This window comes from Netta rufina, assembly GCF_964035555.1.
Source record: "Netta rufina genome assembly, chromosome: 2".
Taxonomy (NCBI): domain Eukaryota; kingdom Metazoa; phylum Chordata; class Aves; order Anseriformes; family Anatidae; genus Netta; species Netta rufina.
Genome location: NC_140124.1, coordinates 159,051,178 through 159,068,468, shown reverse-complemented (window position 1 = coordinate 159,068,468; position 17,291 = coordinate 159,051,178). Strand labels below are relative to the sequence as shown.

The 17,291-nt window shown below is 44.6% G+C and overlaps 1 protein-coding gene across 1 annotated transcript; it reads left to right on the top strand.

The window, feature by feature from the left end:
- Positions 1-16,364: 16,364 nt before the first annotated feature.
- Positions 16,365-17,291, top strand: CCDC166 (coiled-coil domain containing 166; the record flags this gene model as incomplete). Its single annotated transcript, XM_084281714.1, has 1 exon — positions 16,365-17,291. One exon carries the CDS (start codon positions 16,365-16,367, stop codon positions 17,289-17,291), a length of 927 nt encoding a protein of 308 aa, XP_084137840.1.

Below are 17,291 nucleotides of genomic sequence, written 5' to 3'. Positions count from 1 at the left end.
CACACACACAAGCCTCGGCAGGGGTAATCACAGACTTACCCTTTGCAGATGAAAGAGGTGACTCTGATACAACCCTGCTTAGGCTCTTGATAATGCTGCATCTACACTGCCAAGCCACACGTAGCATGAAATGAAGCTGGTTTTAGTCCTCTGGTGAGTTACACAAGTAGGTTTATACATCTAGAGATTAAAATATAGCTCAAGAACAGAAGAGTATCCCACCAACACAAAAAAACAGTGAGCCAGCAGCCCCTACTAAACATCCCTCTACTAAGTGAATTCCAAGCACTTAAAATCCAGAAATCCATAGACTCCAGCCTGCCTAAACAACCCTGCAACTGACTGAAGAAAAAACAAAGTACTTACCCCAAAGAGCAGCCCAGGCAGAATGAGCTCTCTGATGGCATGCCTGGGGCTCATATAGCATTTAGCCCCGCCCAGCACCCAAACCCAATCACCTGGGAAAGGGGAGGGGCAAAGCACAAGAAAGTAGGAAGAGATCAAAAGAGGCAGCTGTGTTTTTTTTTCCTTTGTTTTTTAAAATCTGTTTTATCTCAAAAAAAATCAGAGAGCAGACAAGAGAGCTGTGGTGTTTCTAGAAGCAAAAATCCCCTTTTGCTTTTGCTGCAGCTTTTAATGTTGAACTCATAATGTCACCAAGCAAGTAACTGAAACTTCTTCAAATGGAATTAGTTTAAACACGCTCACCATCATCTGCAAACACAGAGAACCAGCATTCACTAGCCCTAACCCCTAACCCTAACCCCAACCCTCACCCTAAACTCTAACCCTAGCCCCAGCCCTAGTCCCTAACCCCAACCCTAGTTCCCGAGAACTTCATTTCCAGGCATGCTCTGGGCGCTCAACATGCCCTCCCGGAGGTCTGGAGTCCGAGAACTTCATTTCCCGGTATGCTCTGGGCACTTAACATGGCCTCCCGGAAGTCCAGAGTCCGAGAACTACATTTCCCGGTATGCTCCGGGCACTCAACATGGCCTCCCGGAAGTCCAGAGTCCGAGAACTACATTTCCCGGTATGCTCCGGGCACTCAACATGGCCTCCCGGAAGTTCGGAGTCCGAGAACTACATTTCCCGGTATGCTCCGGGCACCAACATGGCCTCCCGGAAGTTCGGAGTCCGAGAACTACATTTCCCGGTATGCTCCGGGCACCCAACATGGCCTCCCGGAAGTTCGGAGTCCGAGAACTACATTTCCCGGTATGCTCCGGGCACCCAACATGGCCTCCCGGAAGTTCGGAGTCCGAGAACTACATTTCCCGGTATGCTCCGGGCACCCAACATGGCCTCCCGGAAGTTCGGAGTCCCAGAACTACATTTCCCGGTATGCTCCGGGCACCCAACATGGCCTCCCGGAAGTTCGGAGTCCGAGAACTACATCTCCCGGTATGCTCCGGGCACCCAACATGGCCTCCCGGAAGTTAGGAGTCCCAGAACTTCATTTCCCAGCATGCTCTGGGCACCCAACATGGCCTCCAGGAAGTTCGGAGTCCCAGAACTACGTCTCCCGGCATGCTCTGGGCAGTCTACATGGCCTACCGGAAGCCTGGTGCCGGAAAACTACACGTACCAGAATTCCCTGGACAGCCAACACGGCCAATCAGAGGCCGAGTTTTCGAGAACTACATTTAACAGCACTCACTGTAACCCTAGCCCTTACCGCCCTTACACAAAAAAGCCTCAAGCCCTAACCCTAAAAATCCTGGAAACCCCTACAGACCTAACCCAAACTATTTACCACACTAAACCCCTGAAGACCTATGCCTAAAACCTTTAACCCAATAAATTAAGATGCTCAAATCCCAAACCCAAAAAATAGGACGCTCAAATCCCAAGCCCTCTTCCAAAAAAAGAAAAAGAAAAATCAAGGAAAAAAAAAATCAAACAAAACAAAAACAACAAAAGGGGTAGATCTGGTGGCATCTGCCCTGTAACCCTGCAAAAATCACGAGGGACCTAGAACAACAAAGCAAACACACAAAATAACATTGACATCCTATCCATAAATGTGCTATAACAATTAATCACCTCCAAAGAGCCTCAAGCAATAAATGCACATACTACTAGATCGGTTTCCTCTAACAGATTGTACCAGACTCTGACCCACCAAAAGAACCCTGCATGTAGCTAACAGAAGAATAAACAAAGCACTGACCCCAAAGAACAGCCCAGGCAGAAGGAGCTCTCTGATAGCATGCCTAGGGCTCATGTAACATTTGGCCCCGCCCAGCACCCAAACCCAATCACCTGGGAAAGAGGAGGGGGCAAACCACAAGAAAGAGAGCAGGAGCAGCAGCAGCTGTGTTCTTTTATTTATTTCTTTATTTGCTTTTTTTGTGCCTATCCCTAGTTTACAGCATGCAGAGTGCAGACAAAAGAACTGGGGTGTTTCTAGAAGCAAAATTTACCGTATTTATGCCTCAGCTTTGAACATAGAAAGGACAATACAACCAAGAAAGTAAATGAAATATTTTCCACGGGAATTAGCTCAAACCTTAGAGTTAGGTCAGAGGTTGGACTCAATGATCTTGAGGTCTCTTAAAACCTAGAAGATCCGTGATTCTGTGTGATTTACATATGAAGAAAAATCTAGGAGCGTAGGAAATTACACATCAAAAAAAACAACGACGTAATAAGCAACGCGCATGCAGGGCCCCGCGGCCGTGGGCAGTACTCGATTTCCACCAGCAGGTGGCGGCAGAGGGCGCCACCGCTCATGCGCGGCCCCCGGCCGCCTGCAGTACTCGTTTTCCATCAGCAGGTGGCGGCAGAGGGCGCCCGCTGGCGCCACCGCGCATGCGCGGCCCCCGGCCGCCTGCAGTACTCGTTTCCCACCAGCAGGTGGCGGCAGAGGGCGCCCGCGGGCGCCACTGTGCATGCGCGGCCCCCGGCCGCCTGCAGTACTCGTTTTCCACCAGCAGGTGGCGGCAGAGGGCGCCCGCGGGCGCCAGAGCGCATGCGCGGCCCCCGGCCGCCTGCAGTATTCGTTTCCCACCAGCAGGTGGCGGCAGAGGGCGCCCGCGGGCGCCACCGCGCATGCGCGGCCCCCGGCCGCCTGCAGTACTCGTTTCCCACCAGCAGGTGGCGGCAGAGGGCGCCCGCGGGCGCCAGAGCGCATGCGCGGCCCCCGGCCGCCTGCAGTACTAGTTTTCCACCAGCAGGTGGCGGCAGAGGGCGCCCGCGGGCGCCACCGCGCATGTGCAGGCCCCGGCCGTCTGCAGTACTCTATTCCCACCAGCAGGTGGCGGCAGAGGGCGCCACCGCGCATGCACGGCCCCCGGCCGCCTGCATTACTCGTTTTCCACCAGCAGGTGGCGGCAGAGGGCGCCCGCGGGCGCCACCGCACATGCACGGCCCCCGGCCGCCTGCAGTACTCGTTTTCCACCAGCAGGTGGCGGTAGAGGGCGCCCGCGGGCGCCACCGCGCAGGCGCGCCTCCCGGCCGCCTGCAGTACTCGCTTTCCATCAGCAGGTGGCGGCAGAGGGCGCCCGCTGGCGCCACCGCGCATGCGCGGCCCCCGGCTGCCTGCAGTACTTGTTTTCCACCAGCAGGTGGCGGCAGAGGGCGCCCGCGGTAGGGCTTGCCAGGCGGATCGCAGGTGGCCTACTGTGCCATTCGGAGCTTGTGGCTGTATTTTTTCCAACGTATTTGCTACCCACACCCCGCGGGGCAGCTTGTCTTACAAAGTATTCTGTTAATATTCTCTTTAAGGCGGGCACGAAGCATCCACTGCTCTTCTAAGCAAGCAACCTTCCTTCTGTGCTCCCTTCGGGATGCAGGACTTCGTGCACTGAGATTTATTCCACTCATTTTTCTTCGCCTTTTCATTGGCACAGTCTCCAAGGACGCCTGGCTTTCTTCTCACAGACTCGCGTCCGTTTCAGTGTATGGCATCTTTTCTCTCTGCTGTTCTAATCCAAATTCAAATTATCCAGATAAAACAATAGCGAGGTAAGAGAGAACTGTCTGAGTTAAAGTCACCATCTTTCTGTAACTAATTTAGCAGACAGCTGTACCACATCAGAGTAGTAGGTTTAGATGCTAACCAGGTCACCGGCCCTGCTCAGGCACATCACGGTCAAGTGAGTGCCCCCGGAATCACTAAAGAAACTTAAGTAAGAATCTACTAGAAGAAAGCTGTCTCCTCTTACCACCACCTATTTAAAAGATAGTGTAGTACAGGCAGTTCTATGCGCATAAAACCACATACACACAGTATACCTGACCCAAGTAACTTCCCTGTTAGAAGTCCACCATTAAGCAAAAGAGGTGTATTGTGGTGACATACAGCTGCCGTGTAATGATCCTGAAGGGATGAATCGCCCTATGTATTCCAAGGTACTACTGTGGTTTGTTTTTTTTTCAAGTACATTCAACAGTACAGATAAGTACATTACCGCTAAGAAAAGAGTTCAGAATTGTTTATAACGAGTTCGTTCCATGTGTCACTTTCTCACTTAACATAGTAATAAAGATATGCTGCTGCTTTTGGATTTTATTTCCTTCTTGAATCTCACTGGTGTAATTCCAATGGTCAAACAACCTCTTCCAGAAAGACCAGCCCACTGCTTCACAGGAGAAGGAAAAGACGTCTCACACAGGCTGGCTAGTACTAAAAATAGTAATAGGAAGAGAAGTTCAGGCCATCAACTTAAATATGTTTCCCTGTCTCTCAGGGAAAAATAAATATGTTTCCCTGAATCCTCAGGACAGTCGCAGTACTTTGTGAAGAGCTTGTTAACACGAGCACAACTTCAAACTGTCTTTTAAAAGAAAGCTGTTAAAGGAGCAGGAGAGTGTTTTTAAATGAGAACAACCGAAAATAAAATTATCTGAAGAGCCACTTACTACTGGCATATTACTGTTTAAAAAGAAAATATTAATTACGTGCAGGTGCTCCAGTCTTCGTTGCATTTTCTGTGATTCACAACATTACCTTTGAACAAAAGAGTAAGAGGAACGGAGGAGAGGATATTAACTCGGGTAACCAAGGATTTGGTAAGCTGGAACTTGGTGTCTTTAATACTTTAGCCTTGGAGCAAAAACGTACACCCTGTACAGGCTGAGCTGACTGATGAGGCAGGTGCTCCAGGGTACGTGCTACCGGGAGGTAAGTACAAACACATTCTGCAGCTATTACCAGAAGTGGGGTTTCAGGATATGCAGACTGGTTTCACAAAAAACATTAGCGGTCTGTTGGTGACAGACAATTCGAGGAATTCAGCGCTGCCCATTACAGACTCCTCAGATCAGCACTTAATGAGAATTAATAAAACGGTTTATTTTATATATATATACACACACACACCTATGTTCAAAAAAATGTATACAGTTAAAATATCAAATTAGTGATCTGGTAACAACACTGTTCAACAATAATCTCTTTTGTATGAACATTAAAATAAATGCACACTTTTAAAAGCATTTCTTTTTAGTGCTTCCAAAGCACAGTGTGTGCCAAGGCAAGGCCACCTGAAGAATCTCCGTCCTCCTCATGGGATGAAAGAGAACTGAAGTCAGGGACCTGGGAAGCCTCAGGTGCGCTTTCATAATGTCTGCAGACAAAAACAGAAGAGAGTCTGAGGTAGATTGTTTAGTAACCACCAAGTGGTAACAGTCACAGGGCTGTCTTTAGCTTTCATTAACACAACAGCAGTTTCTTTACTCTCGATCTACACTGAATCTCAAGTTTAAAGGCATGGCTAGCAGATCTCGGGAACAAGACCCTCGTCTCTGTGCTGGCAACATGCAATATTACCAGTGCAGGTGTTTCTGGGAGTTTCTTTTTTTTTTTTTTTATTGGGGGGGGGGGGGACGGGGACAACAGATGGGATCTCTCCACAATGCAGACACTGTGTGCATTTGACAGTGCCCCATTTTAGTGCGATCCACTGCCTATTGCACGTAAAATGGCTAATGACAGTATTCAAGTGAGTAAATTCTCACCACCTGCAGGAGGGGCAGCAATGGTTATTTTTTTCAGCCTGTTGAGCAAATAGCACCCTCCACAGGAAAAAAGCCACACCTTTCATAGCACGTCCTTAAGGTTACAGCCCAGCTTCTGCCGATAGAGGTTCGTAAAGTTAAAGCTCTGCTGCTTCTTCTCAGACTCTGACAGTAAGATCACTTGACCGCCAGGATGGCGAGGGCAACAGCTACATCCTCTTCCACTCTTCTGCGGCACAGCAAACTCATTCCCGGTCCATATTCCTCTGGCTGGTACACTATTATCTACCGTTCACCTGATTGACTCTGTTGGGTAGGCTGTTGAACTCTAGCTCCTCTAGCGTTCTCTCTAAGTGTTGTATTAAGACACGATTTTTAAACCTAGGGAAGAGAAGGGAAGTAATTTCATTTTTTCTTCCAAAAATAGCAGTTAAATAACTCAGTATTATTTTGCCACGACAAACAGTATTAGCAGAGGCTCTCTGTTTCCAGCATGGAAGAGCTTCCCTCATTTCTGACATCAGAATGGCAAATTTAATTTGATACAGCCATCTTTCCCCAACCCACGCAAATTCTGGGTCTTTCTTCCATAACCACCCATATCTTTCTATTTCACACTTCAGCTCTGGGTAACGACCATTTACTTCAGAAAATACAACGGCAGTTTGACCACTGAAACTGTAATAATTTAAGTATGTCAAAACAAAACACTTGTTTTGGAAAAGATTGAGATTTGCTATCATGAACAACGTTAGCATTTAACTCTGAATCATTCATATCTATACAAACCTTGCTCCTTCCCTTATAGCAAATTCAATGAAATACTTCTGAGTTTCCATCGGTCCTTGTACGTACCTCCTCAAGAAGAGAGAAGATTTTTTTCACGATCTTAAAGAAGAGATCCAAACAGATATTAGAAACAGATCTTGTAAATGCATTTTCAATAAATCTCAACAGCCAAAGGAAAAACAACAAAGCCTAGAGTTTCCCATTTCTGCATACAGTAATGCACATAAGAAAAAAGCCAGCATACCAATAATTTGAAGTGATATCGATTAGCTGATATTCAAATGTAACGCTGAATTTTGTTCTCTTAAAAGAGCAGTATCTAGAAACACCTGCCCTTGGAAAATGCAGACTAGGTTTAATCAGCAGAGAAGCCTAGTATCTCCACGAACACACTGCCATGATCAGCAGTTAATAGAAACAAAGGGATACCAAGCCATGTTTCAACCTAGAGCTGTCATTTTTGAAAGCAGAGGTTTAAGATAACTACTCTTTACAAGATGACTGATCTATGTGGAGCATGAGCACGATTGTCTCGTATAAAGTTTAACAAAACAAAAAAAAAAAAGTAGTGCAAAAGAATGAACCGGACACCTTAGATGTGAAACAACAGTATTTTTTCATTGGTTTCTGTATTTTCTTATCTGAACCAACTATGAAAACACGAATGGTGCTGTGACTAAGCCTGCTTAAGAGTGCTGCAGTAAGGACGGTGAGGATATAAAGTTGGACTGTGAATATATGTACTTACTTTCTTGTTCTTCCACTACTTGTACACGAGTAATCAAAAATCATTCCAAATCTGAGGTTTCATTTTCAAAATAGATCCTCATTTCAAGAAAAAGTCTTCTCTACCCCTAGCCTATTTTTAATACACTAATAAAGAACTTACTTCTTCCACGTATGCGAAAATCTTTCACCACTCTGATTTTAATACCAGCATCGCTTCCCTCCAACATTGTAGGTGTTATTTTAAATGAATTTGGCACAGATTCAGAAGTAGACTCCATCACTCGTTTTTGGTCATCTCCAGCCATGCTGTAATTTAGAGGCCCTCGAACAAGTGCATTGGTACCAGGTTTATGATCCAAGCCATCTTTGCATCATTTAAGCAATTGAACTCATCATGTAGAGAGTCTAAGTCACCAGGTAACATTTCATCCTCTTCCTTAACAGCTGGAACCGAAGAAGCCATTTGCACAGACAAGCCATCAATTTGCTTTTCCAGCAACTGACAGTTTTCTGCTTTCTTCTCTCCATTACCATCTTGGACAGTACTGATACCAGTGTCTGAAAATTAAGAAGGAGCTTAGTAGTGCATATAACTGCAGGATCAAAAAACACAGAAGGACATTATTCTGCATCCCTTCTTGTTGAAAGTACTGTGTAGAGAGTTACTCAGCACTGTCAGATCACTTCAGTAGTTTTATTCACCCTTTGACGCAACCACAGGAATACCTCCTTTTGGGCTGCTACCGTCTCATATGACTGTCGTGAAGTTATTTGCTGTATTCCCATTTCAGTGACTAAAGTAAACTAAAGTTTCCCCTCCTTCCCCCAGTTCCAGCAAATTTTTCTTTCGACTCTGGTGCAACAGGTGGGTAAATTACTATTTGTGAGAAATTTACATTTTTTTTTTTTTTTACACACTTTCCTTCCCCACTTCTCCCTTCCCCACTATAGAATACACAAATGAGAATTAAAAGCTGAAATGAAATCCTTGCTACCGCCAAACCATCGTGGTGAAAGGTTTCAGCACTTTTTAGAAACAGTTCAAAATTATTGCTCATTCAGGACTTCGTTACCTATAGCAACAGCCTGTTTGTCTAAGCCGACCAAAGAAATTCAGTCCCAATTAACTCTAAAACTTACATGTCCTTTTGGATTAACATAGAAAGCACGGAGAGCTTTTTTTTTTTTTGCACACGTATGTCCATTTATGACCACACAAGCTCCTGTACTACAACAACTCCAACATACCTTTATTTGTTGGCATGCCTTTGAGGTTCAGATATGGTGATGGAGATCCAGCAGCACAGGGTGGCCCTTTCCCACCAACATGGTTTGTCACAACAGTGACTGTGGCCGTCGCAATAGCGGTGACATGCTACGCCTTCTCTCTTTAGTGATGCTGGAGTATTGGGCTCTCCAGGACGCTTGATCTTATTCTGAGGCCCAGCAACAAAGTTATCTGCTTCATCTATCATCATACCCTGAAAAGACTTTTTTTTTTATATATATAAGTAAAAAACAATTGCTTCGTCAATTCACTACCAGAGTATTTGCCTCCGTGTTACAATTCAGTTACTTTTCAAATAATGATACAGCAGATAGCAAGACTTCTCCTACCTTCTCATCCTGTTTGAACAGATTGCCAAGTGTATGAAGAAGCCTTTTTGGTTGATCTGGATCAATCTCCCGAAGGGGTGAAGGCATCATTTTCAACTACTCCTGATGATTTCCCCTTTGAGCAACAGGAACGCCGTGAAGGCAGTCTGCAGCAGAACAAGGTATCTAAATTTAGTCTACCTTAAAACTAAGGAAATACAAGCCCCACATGCTTCCATTTCCAGTGTTAGCATTTAAGAACTAGAAATCACTATTTCCTCCCTCTACAAAGGAAAAGCAAAAGGCAAATAAAGCCCCTCTTTCCTTTCACCATCACTATAAGAACATCTACTGCATCCTGTTGCACAGGAAAGCTCACCCATGAAACTTAATTTTCAAATTCCAAGCACGCACAACATGTTTTGTGACAGAAGGCAGAAATTTCATTCTTTTCCTTCAGAATCTAGGGAAGGACGACTGACCCAAGAAACGATGCAAAGTCTACTTCCTCTCCCACACCGAGGACAGAAACACTACTTAGGTGAATTAAATAGCTGTACCAGAATATTAATAAATAATTGTGTCCATTTACCTTCATCCTGCCCCACGATATCCCTGTGTGTTTTCAGAAGATTGGTTCTCATTCCGGTTAGCTGATCTAGAAGACTGTGACAAGACATATCATATGCATTTCTGAATGCCCGTGGCTTCAAATCCTAGTTTTATAATAAAACAAGTAACTTTCAGTTAACCCACGAGTTCTCATGCACAAAGAAATTGCTCTGTGGGCTGTAATACCGTTAACTACTAAAAAAAAAAAAAAAAAAATTCCAAAACAACTTCAGACATTCTGAACGTATTCTGAAACAACTTTCTTTCCATCTCTCTGGAAAGAGCTTTCCTCCTATCTGTGACAAAGGAAAAAAAAAAAAAAAAGTTGTGATCGCAGGAGTCGTTACACAAAGCCACACTCTGTGAATTCACTACTACAGTTAAGATCATTTTTAGTCAAAAATACCTCGGCAGCAATGCTATCACTACAAACATAGCGTTGCCAAAAAAAAAAAAAAAAAAAAATTCAACTCAAGATATAGGAGAGGGCGAGCTAAAAGCACAAATAACATGACCGATGGAGGCTGCAACAACCACCTGGTAGATGGTTGTCCATAGCCCTCGGATTGCATGGTCGTCTTTCCTGACAAACGAATACTGGAAGAACAGAAAAGATACACCGTGTGTCCGCAAAAGCCTTCGGGGAGACTACTGAAAGGAAAACCAAACCAAAAAACTAGGAACAGCAAGTGGCGTATACGTCAGTTTTGTTAACAGAGCACCACTAATGTGCCAGGAATTTCCACATTCTTCGCCCCTCCTCTACCTTGAAAATGTCACCCAATTCTGTCAGTGTCTTTACCATCAGCATTTATTTATTTATTTCATTTTTCACGTGGACATCCGAGGAAAACATTTCGAGTCCCTGTCATCGAGGAAGAAGAGCAGAGGGGGGAAGGAAAAAAAAAAAAGAAAAACAAAGAGAGAGATGAGGGGGGAAGAAGCACTGCCATTCCTTTCCTCGGTAATGTGAGCAAAAAGCTCAGGCGCTCAGCAACAACGTGCTTTGAAAGATAAAACACAGAAGAAACTGCACGTTATTTAGTCTCAGCTATAGAGTCACGTGTATTTGTACCTGCTCATTTGTTCATCTGCCAGTGTATTTTAGTACAAACGCTACAGAACATAGAAACCGCAAGGTTACTACTACCTTTTGTGACCGACGCGATCTTTGGCAGGAACAGCTATCGAAAAGAACCAACAAAATCCCCTTCGTCGACAGCCATCTGAACTTTTATCGTCTAACAGCAGTCCTACAAACATCCCCTGGGATGCTCAACTCCTGAAACTTTCCGTTCAACTTGAGGCAGAACAAGCCTTTACCCTGGACACCTTCACCTGGCTCTCCACTGCTAGCAGAGTAGCACTCTGATACTGTTCAGGACGCGCTGCAGCCTACTCGCTTACGTGTATTTACTGCAGCCTGGTTCGAGACACGCAAAGAGAGACCCATGAAAAATCCACCCTTTCCTTCAGAGAAGTAAATAAATACTGTAGTGGGTTTACGTGGCAAGGTTTTGGTAGCAGGGAGCCAGAGGGGTGGTTTCTGTGAGAAGGATCTAGAAGCTGCCCCACATTTGGTAAGGGCCCCATTGTTTTCCAGAGCTGAGGCAATAAGCGATGTTGTTTTGCGCCTCCGTGAGAGCATATTTAAGACAGGGAAAAAAACGCTGCGCCACACAGCAGCTGGGAGAGTGAGGAATGGCCTTGAAGGCACCAGGGTCAGTGCAGAAGGAGGGGGAGAGGTGCTCCAGGCGCTGGAGCAGAAGTCCCCTGCGGCCTGTGGTGAGGACCATGGTGAAGCAGGCTGTCCCCCTACAGCCCATGGAGTACCACGGTGGAGCAGGGTTCCACGCTGCAGCCCGTGGAGGAGACCACGGTGGAGCAGGTGGCCCTGCACCCACAGAGGCTGCCGCCTGTGGAAGACCCCTGCCAGAGCACATTCCGGGCCGGACCTGTAGCCCGTGGAGAGGAGCCCACGCAGGAGCAGGTGACCTGGCAGGAGCTGCTGCCCGTAGGGGAGCCAGGTTGGAGCAGTTTGCTCCTGAGGGATGGACCCCGTGGTACAGACCCATATCTGGAGCAGTTCTGGAAGAGCTGCTGCCTGTGGGAAGCCCACGCTGGATCAGTTCATCAGGGACTGTATCCCGTGGGTGGGACCCCACAGCACAGGGGACGAGAGTGACCGAGAAGGAGCGGCAGAGAAGTAGTGCTGTAGACTGACCATAACCCCCATTCCCCCGTTCCCCTGCGCCGCTCAGGGGGAGGAGGTGGAAGAGGGTGGATGGGGGGGAAGGTGCTTTTGGTTTCTTTCCTTTGTTTCTCACTTCTCTAGCTTGTTAGTAATGAGCAATAAATCTTACTATCTCCTTATGCTGAATCTGTTTTGCCTGTTACAATAATTACTGAGTGATTTTCTCGTCCTTATCTCAACCCTTGAGCCCTTTTCACATATTTTCTCCCCATTCCTCTTTGAGGAGGGGGAGTGAGAGAGCGGCCGTGGTGGAGCTCGGCTGCCCACTCGAGCGGAACCACAACAAATACATACATACAGATGACACAGTAAGGAAGAAAAGCTGAACACATGGCATGCGGTCCTTTACCGAGGGGCAAATCCAGCATCAGCACGAGGAGCTTTGGGGCATGTGAGCGATCATCTACACCAGCCATCGGGACAAGCCAAATGCACACACACAAGCCTCGATTTAAAACAAAACAAAACAAAACAAAACACATTACGTGTTTTATGTGTTTTGTTGCCACAAAAGTAGCTTGCCACAAAAGTAGCTAAGTGTATTCAGAACTGCATTATGTAAAGCATTGCCAGCAAGTTGAGGGAGGTGATCCTTCCCCTCTGCTCAGCGCTGGTGAGGCCACACCTGGAGTGCTGGGTCCAGTTCTGGGCTCCCCAGTACAAGGTATGGATGTACTGGAAATAATCCAACAAAGATCTACCAAGATGATCAAGAGCCTGAAGCACCTCTCCTGTGAGGAGAGCCTGAGAGAGCTGGGACTTTTCAGCCTGGAGAAGAGGAGGCTCAGGGGGGATCTTGCAACATCAGAAACAACTGAAGGGAAGGTGAAAAGAAGATGGAGCCAGGTTGTTTTCAGTGGTGCCCAGTGACAGTACAAGAGACAACAGGCACAAACTGGAAGACAAGAGAAGCCATCTGAAAGTCAGGAAGCATTTTCTTATTGTGAAGGATGACCAAGCACTGGTACAGGTTTCCCAGAGAAGTTGTGGAGTTTCCTTCTTTGGAGACCTTCAAAAGCTCTCTGGACATGGTCCTGGGCAACCTGCTCTAGGTGGCCCTGCTTGAATAGGTGGGGGTGGACCAGGTTACCTCCAGAGGTCCCTTCCAACCTCAATGATTCTATGATTCTGTGATACTGCCAGTTGCTGGACCACTCTCAAGTATATTAGCTTGCATCCTTCTTGCAGTGATCAACCAGCCCACAGACACCATAATTCTCTGGGCAAATCCAGAATTAGCATTACCATATTCTCTAATTTTCCCTACAAAAATCAGAAAATGCATCCCAAGCTATCAATTTTCTTTTAAAAATGAGGAACCCCTCCATAAATAAAGAGTTCATTTGCAAAAATCCCTTCTTTAATCTACTTTTGAAATGTCACAAATACTCCTTCCCCACATCCATCCCTTCCTATCTTTGTGAAATATAGAAATGTTTGCCAACCTGTTGGAAAGAAAACCCAAATATATGGACCAGAAATGCTTGAGTAGATACTGGCATCTAATCCTCAAGGATGATCATGGCTTAAGACATACATTTTCCTTCAGCATACATGTGTATTAGTAGGTAGCTGAGACTGTTTCCCTCTTTATATAGTGGCCACTAAAAATCACACTTTTATAAGCCAAAGTGCCCTCATGTGTCTGCTAAATTAACTCCAATTTAATTAAACAAAGAGCTTCACAGTCAGGCTTCACAACAAAGCCAGGAACTGAAAAGGCTCTGAGAATCTCACTACTGAACTTCTCTTGTGACTTCGCGGTATTTCATCACCATGGACACACACAGCTTACTAACACCACCATTGCTCAGCGATCACAGTTTAGCTATCTGCAAATGCCATCTAGTAAGCCAGAATCAGCAAGCCAGAAGGAGCTATCTGGAAACTCTGTGAAGACCACAAAAGCAGGAAAGGTCAGTATTGTTGTTGTTGTTTTGTTTTTAAACACTTTTTGTATAATAATTTTATCAAGGCCTGTTTTTTTTTCATGCAGATTTAGTCATTTCTCTAATATTTATACAGCTCTGCTATTTTCTTTCCCATAAAACCACATTAACTAGCATTAACTCAGTTCTACTACTTTCCATTGTGACACCCTTTTAACTCTTTGGAAACTCTGTTCCCCAAAACACTACACTGATTTCTGTACACATTCTTATGTTTCCCTATGACTACCCTACTTCCGATGCAGCTGCCACATTCCTAGCTTGGACACTGTTCTGCTGTTACTATGACAATAGATTAATACATTTTTTCTATTTTGTTCACCTATCCACTCAAATTTTGCATATTTTCTTTAAAAGGGACTACCAGTTCTAGTAGGATACAGTAAGTTTTAGTTTAAAATGTTCATTAAAAACATTAGACTTCTTAGACTTCTCTCCAGTTCTAAATACTTGATTGCACTGTTCCTCTTTTGAATAAGTATTTTAGAAATTCTGTATGCAAAGTACAATTCACTCCTTTATTTTCTGATTATATTTGTAAGGACCATTAATACTGGTGCTTTTTCCTTCCTTCAGTATCTGTTGTGGACTTAACTGACCCTCTTATATTGCAGGTATCTCAGCAGTTTTAAAACTTAATGTTGTATGTTAAAAAATGAAACCTCTGATAAAACGACTGCTGAAAAATTAGCAAATTCTTGAAGTAGAATTGTAGCATAGTGCTCAAGCTGTCTGAATATATATTCAAATAACTATATTACCAATTACTGTTATTTCAACAGTTCTCTTCCTCACTGGTATCACAAAAATTACGCATAATTTCTAGATATCTATTTCCTATGATGTATTCTCTTTTAATCATTGGATACATACAGAAGATGAATTTTTAAGAGCAATATAGGGCATTGACCAATATCCCATCATCTTCACTTGTTATCTCCCAAACATGACAAAACATGTCTTCTAACTTATTTCTCAGCTTCAGCATGTGCTCAGCTATACTTACTGGTGTGAACTTGTGCCACACAGACAAGATCAACAAAAAAAATTATTCTGAAATTAAAGGAAAAAGCGTAGATTTCAGACACATTTAGCTTCTATACTTCTATTGTGCCTCAACACTGTTATTCATGTTTGTCTCTTCTGGAGAAATATCCTCTGTTCCAAAAGTGCATATTACTCTGGTCAATTTTATTAACTTGATAAGTCTTATCTTTATTAGCACCGCACATTTCCTCGCACTGGGCTCTGACCTGGGATGTTGTTCTCTTTCCATGAAAACCTGGGTTTGTATCTAAGAATAAGAAGCACAGAGGTCCTATGCTCACATTTCTAGTACCCATTCCAGAACTGGCTCTTCCTCTCACCTGCAGCCCCAACCTGCCTGATTGGTCAAAGTAATCTCACTGTCTTTTGCACTGCATTACGTTACCCTCCTAATTTCACAGAATTCCAGAATGGTTGAGGTTGGAAGGGACATCTGGGGGTTCATCTGGTTCAATCCGCCTGCTCAAGCAGGGCCACGCAGAGCAGGTTGCCCGGAAGGGAGTGTGCAAAGATGAAGGAGCCACACTTTTTTTATTAGTGCACAACGACAGGACCAGAAGCCACAGGCACAGACTGGAAGACAGGAGGTTCTCTCTGAATGTCAGGAAACACTTGCTTACTGTGCAGGTGCGGCAGCAAAAGTGTGATTTGGTCTCTATCCTGTAAGAGTGCAGGTTTGGCTGAAACTTCTGTGTGTCTTGATTACCCCGGTAGGGCTGCAAACCCCACAGGAACTGGAAAGGAAACTATCAGCCACAGTGCCTATGCATGCTCTAATAGTCACTGAGGACACACCTCATGGGGACAAGAGTGTTGGCCTGTACTTTATATAGGGTGCCAGGATTCTGGAAAACTCAGGTGTTGTGCTTCAGTAGTACACAAGATGCTTTTTTTCCTTCCTTATGAAAGAATAAGGCTTAATCTGTATTTCTCTCCTTAATGTTTTCTATAGACTAATATAGACAGCTTCTAGTCTAGCATGATGACCTAGCAGTCACATTTTAGAATTTATCAACATTCATGTTTGTAAGCTTCAGGCATCCCTTTATTTAGCCTTCAGTGCTTACTTGCTGGCTGAAGTTCTATACAGGAGATCTTCCGCCTACAGAGAATGTACTCATGTAATAATTCCTCAGTGGACTTTGACTTTGTTCTCCAAAGTACAGAAATAACACAAAAATGTAAAAATGCACATGCACATTACGTGCCTGTGTTCTTCAACTCAACACATGGATGAGATAAGAGAAATTTTAGGTCAAACATTTTGGCTGCTGTAATGAACAACTGAAAACAAAAGGATGTAAGATGGCATGATTGGGGAGAAAAAACAAGGTTAATCATACATGTGACACAAATGCTCACTAAAAATTCATAATTTCCCTTTCCATTACAGTTTGCCAGAATTTGATACCCCATTGTGGAATATGGCATCCGTTACAAAGCGGATTAAACAAGACACCACTGGTGGTGGGAAAAATAAGCAAGGAGTAAGAACCAAGAATGGAGATATATCCAAAGGAATAAGTGACATGGAGACACTTGTCCAAGAGAGGAAGTCATACTTGCAGAAGGAATACAAAATACTTACTGAACATATGAACACATACATGGGAAAAGTGGAGTATTTCCTGCAGGAGAATAAATTCCTGGAAGAGGAAGCCCGACGGAATCGGGAAGAGAGTAACATTTACCTCTCCTACATAACAAAACACAGCCAGAAGTGCCAGAATCTAATAATAACACTAAATGACCAGAACCAAATTGATTTGTCTCAGGTCTGGATGCAGAAAGAGAAGCTAATCTCGCAGTATACAGAAAAAGAAAAGGAGGTAAAAACCAATCTGATGAATATGGAGGAAAAGTATTCTCTTATGAACAAGGAAGTTGAAGACTTGCAGCCTTTCAAAGATCTGCAGTTAGAACAGATGAAAAAGATTAAAGAGCTGGAGAAGGAATTGTTGGTCACAAAGATCCAGCATTCAGAACAAATGCACAAAATCAAGAGCAGATTTTTGCAGGCCAAAGCTGACTGTGAGGTGGACTCTCATCAGAAGATCCAGGTTCTCACCAAGAGAGCAGAAGAAGCAGCAATACAATCTCTAATTCAGCATATCAAACAAGTAAAAGCTGAGAATCGGCAACTGCGCCAGGAGTTGCTCAGACTCATCCAATACTCAAAAGTCCTTAAAGAAATCAGAGTTCAACTGAGAGAGCAGCAGCAGCAGCTTCTTCGGGAGAACCAATGCACTCAGGATATGGCATGCATGCGCCACAGGTTACACCGGCATGAGGCACACAATGCAAACTGGAAAACCCACAGCTCTGACAGCCCCTCCAGATGTGGCCATTAG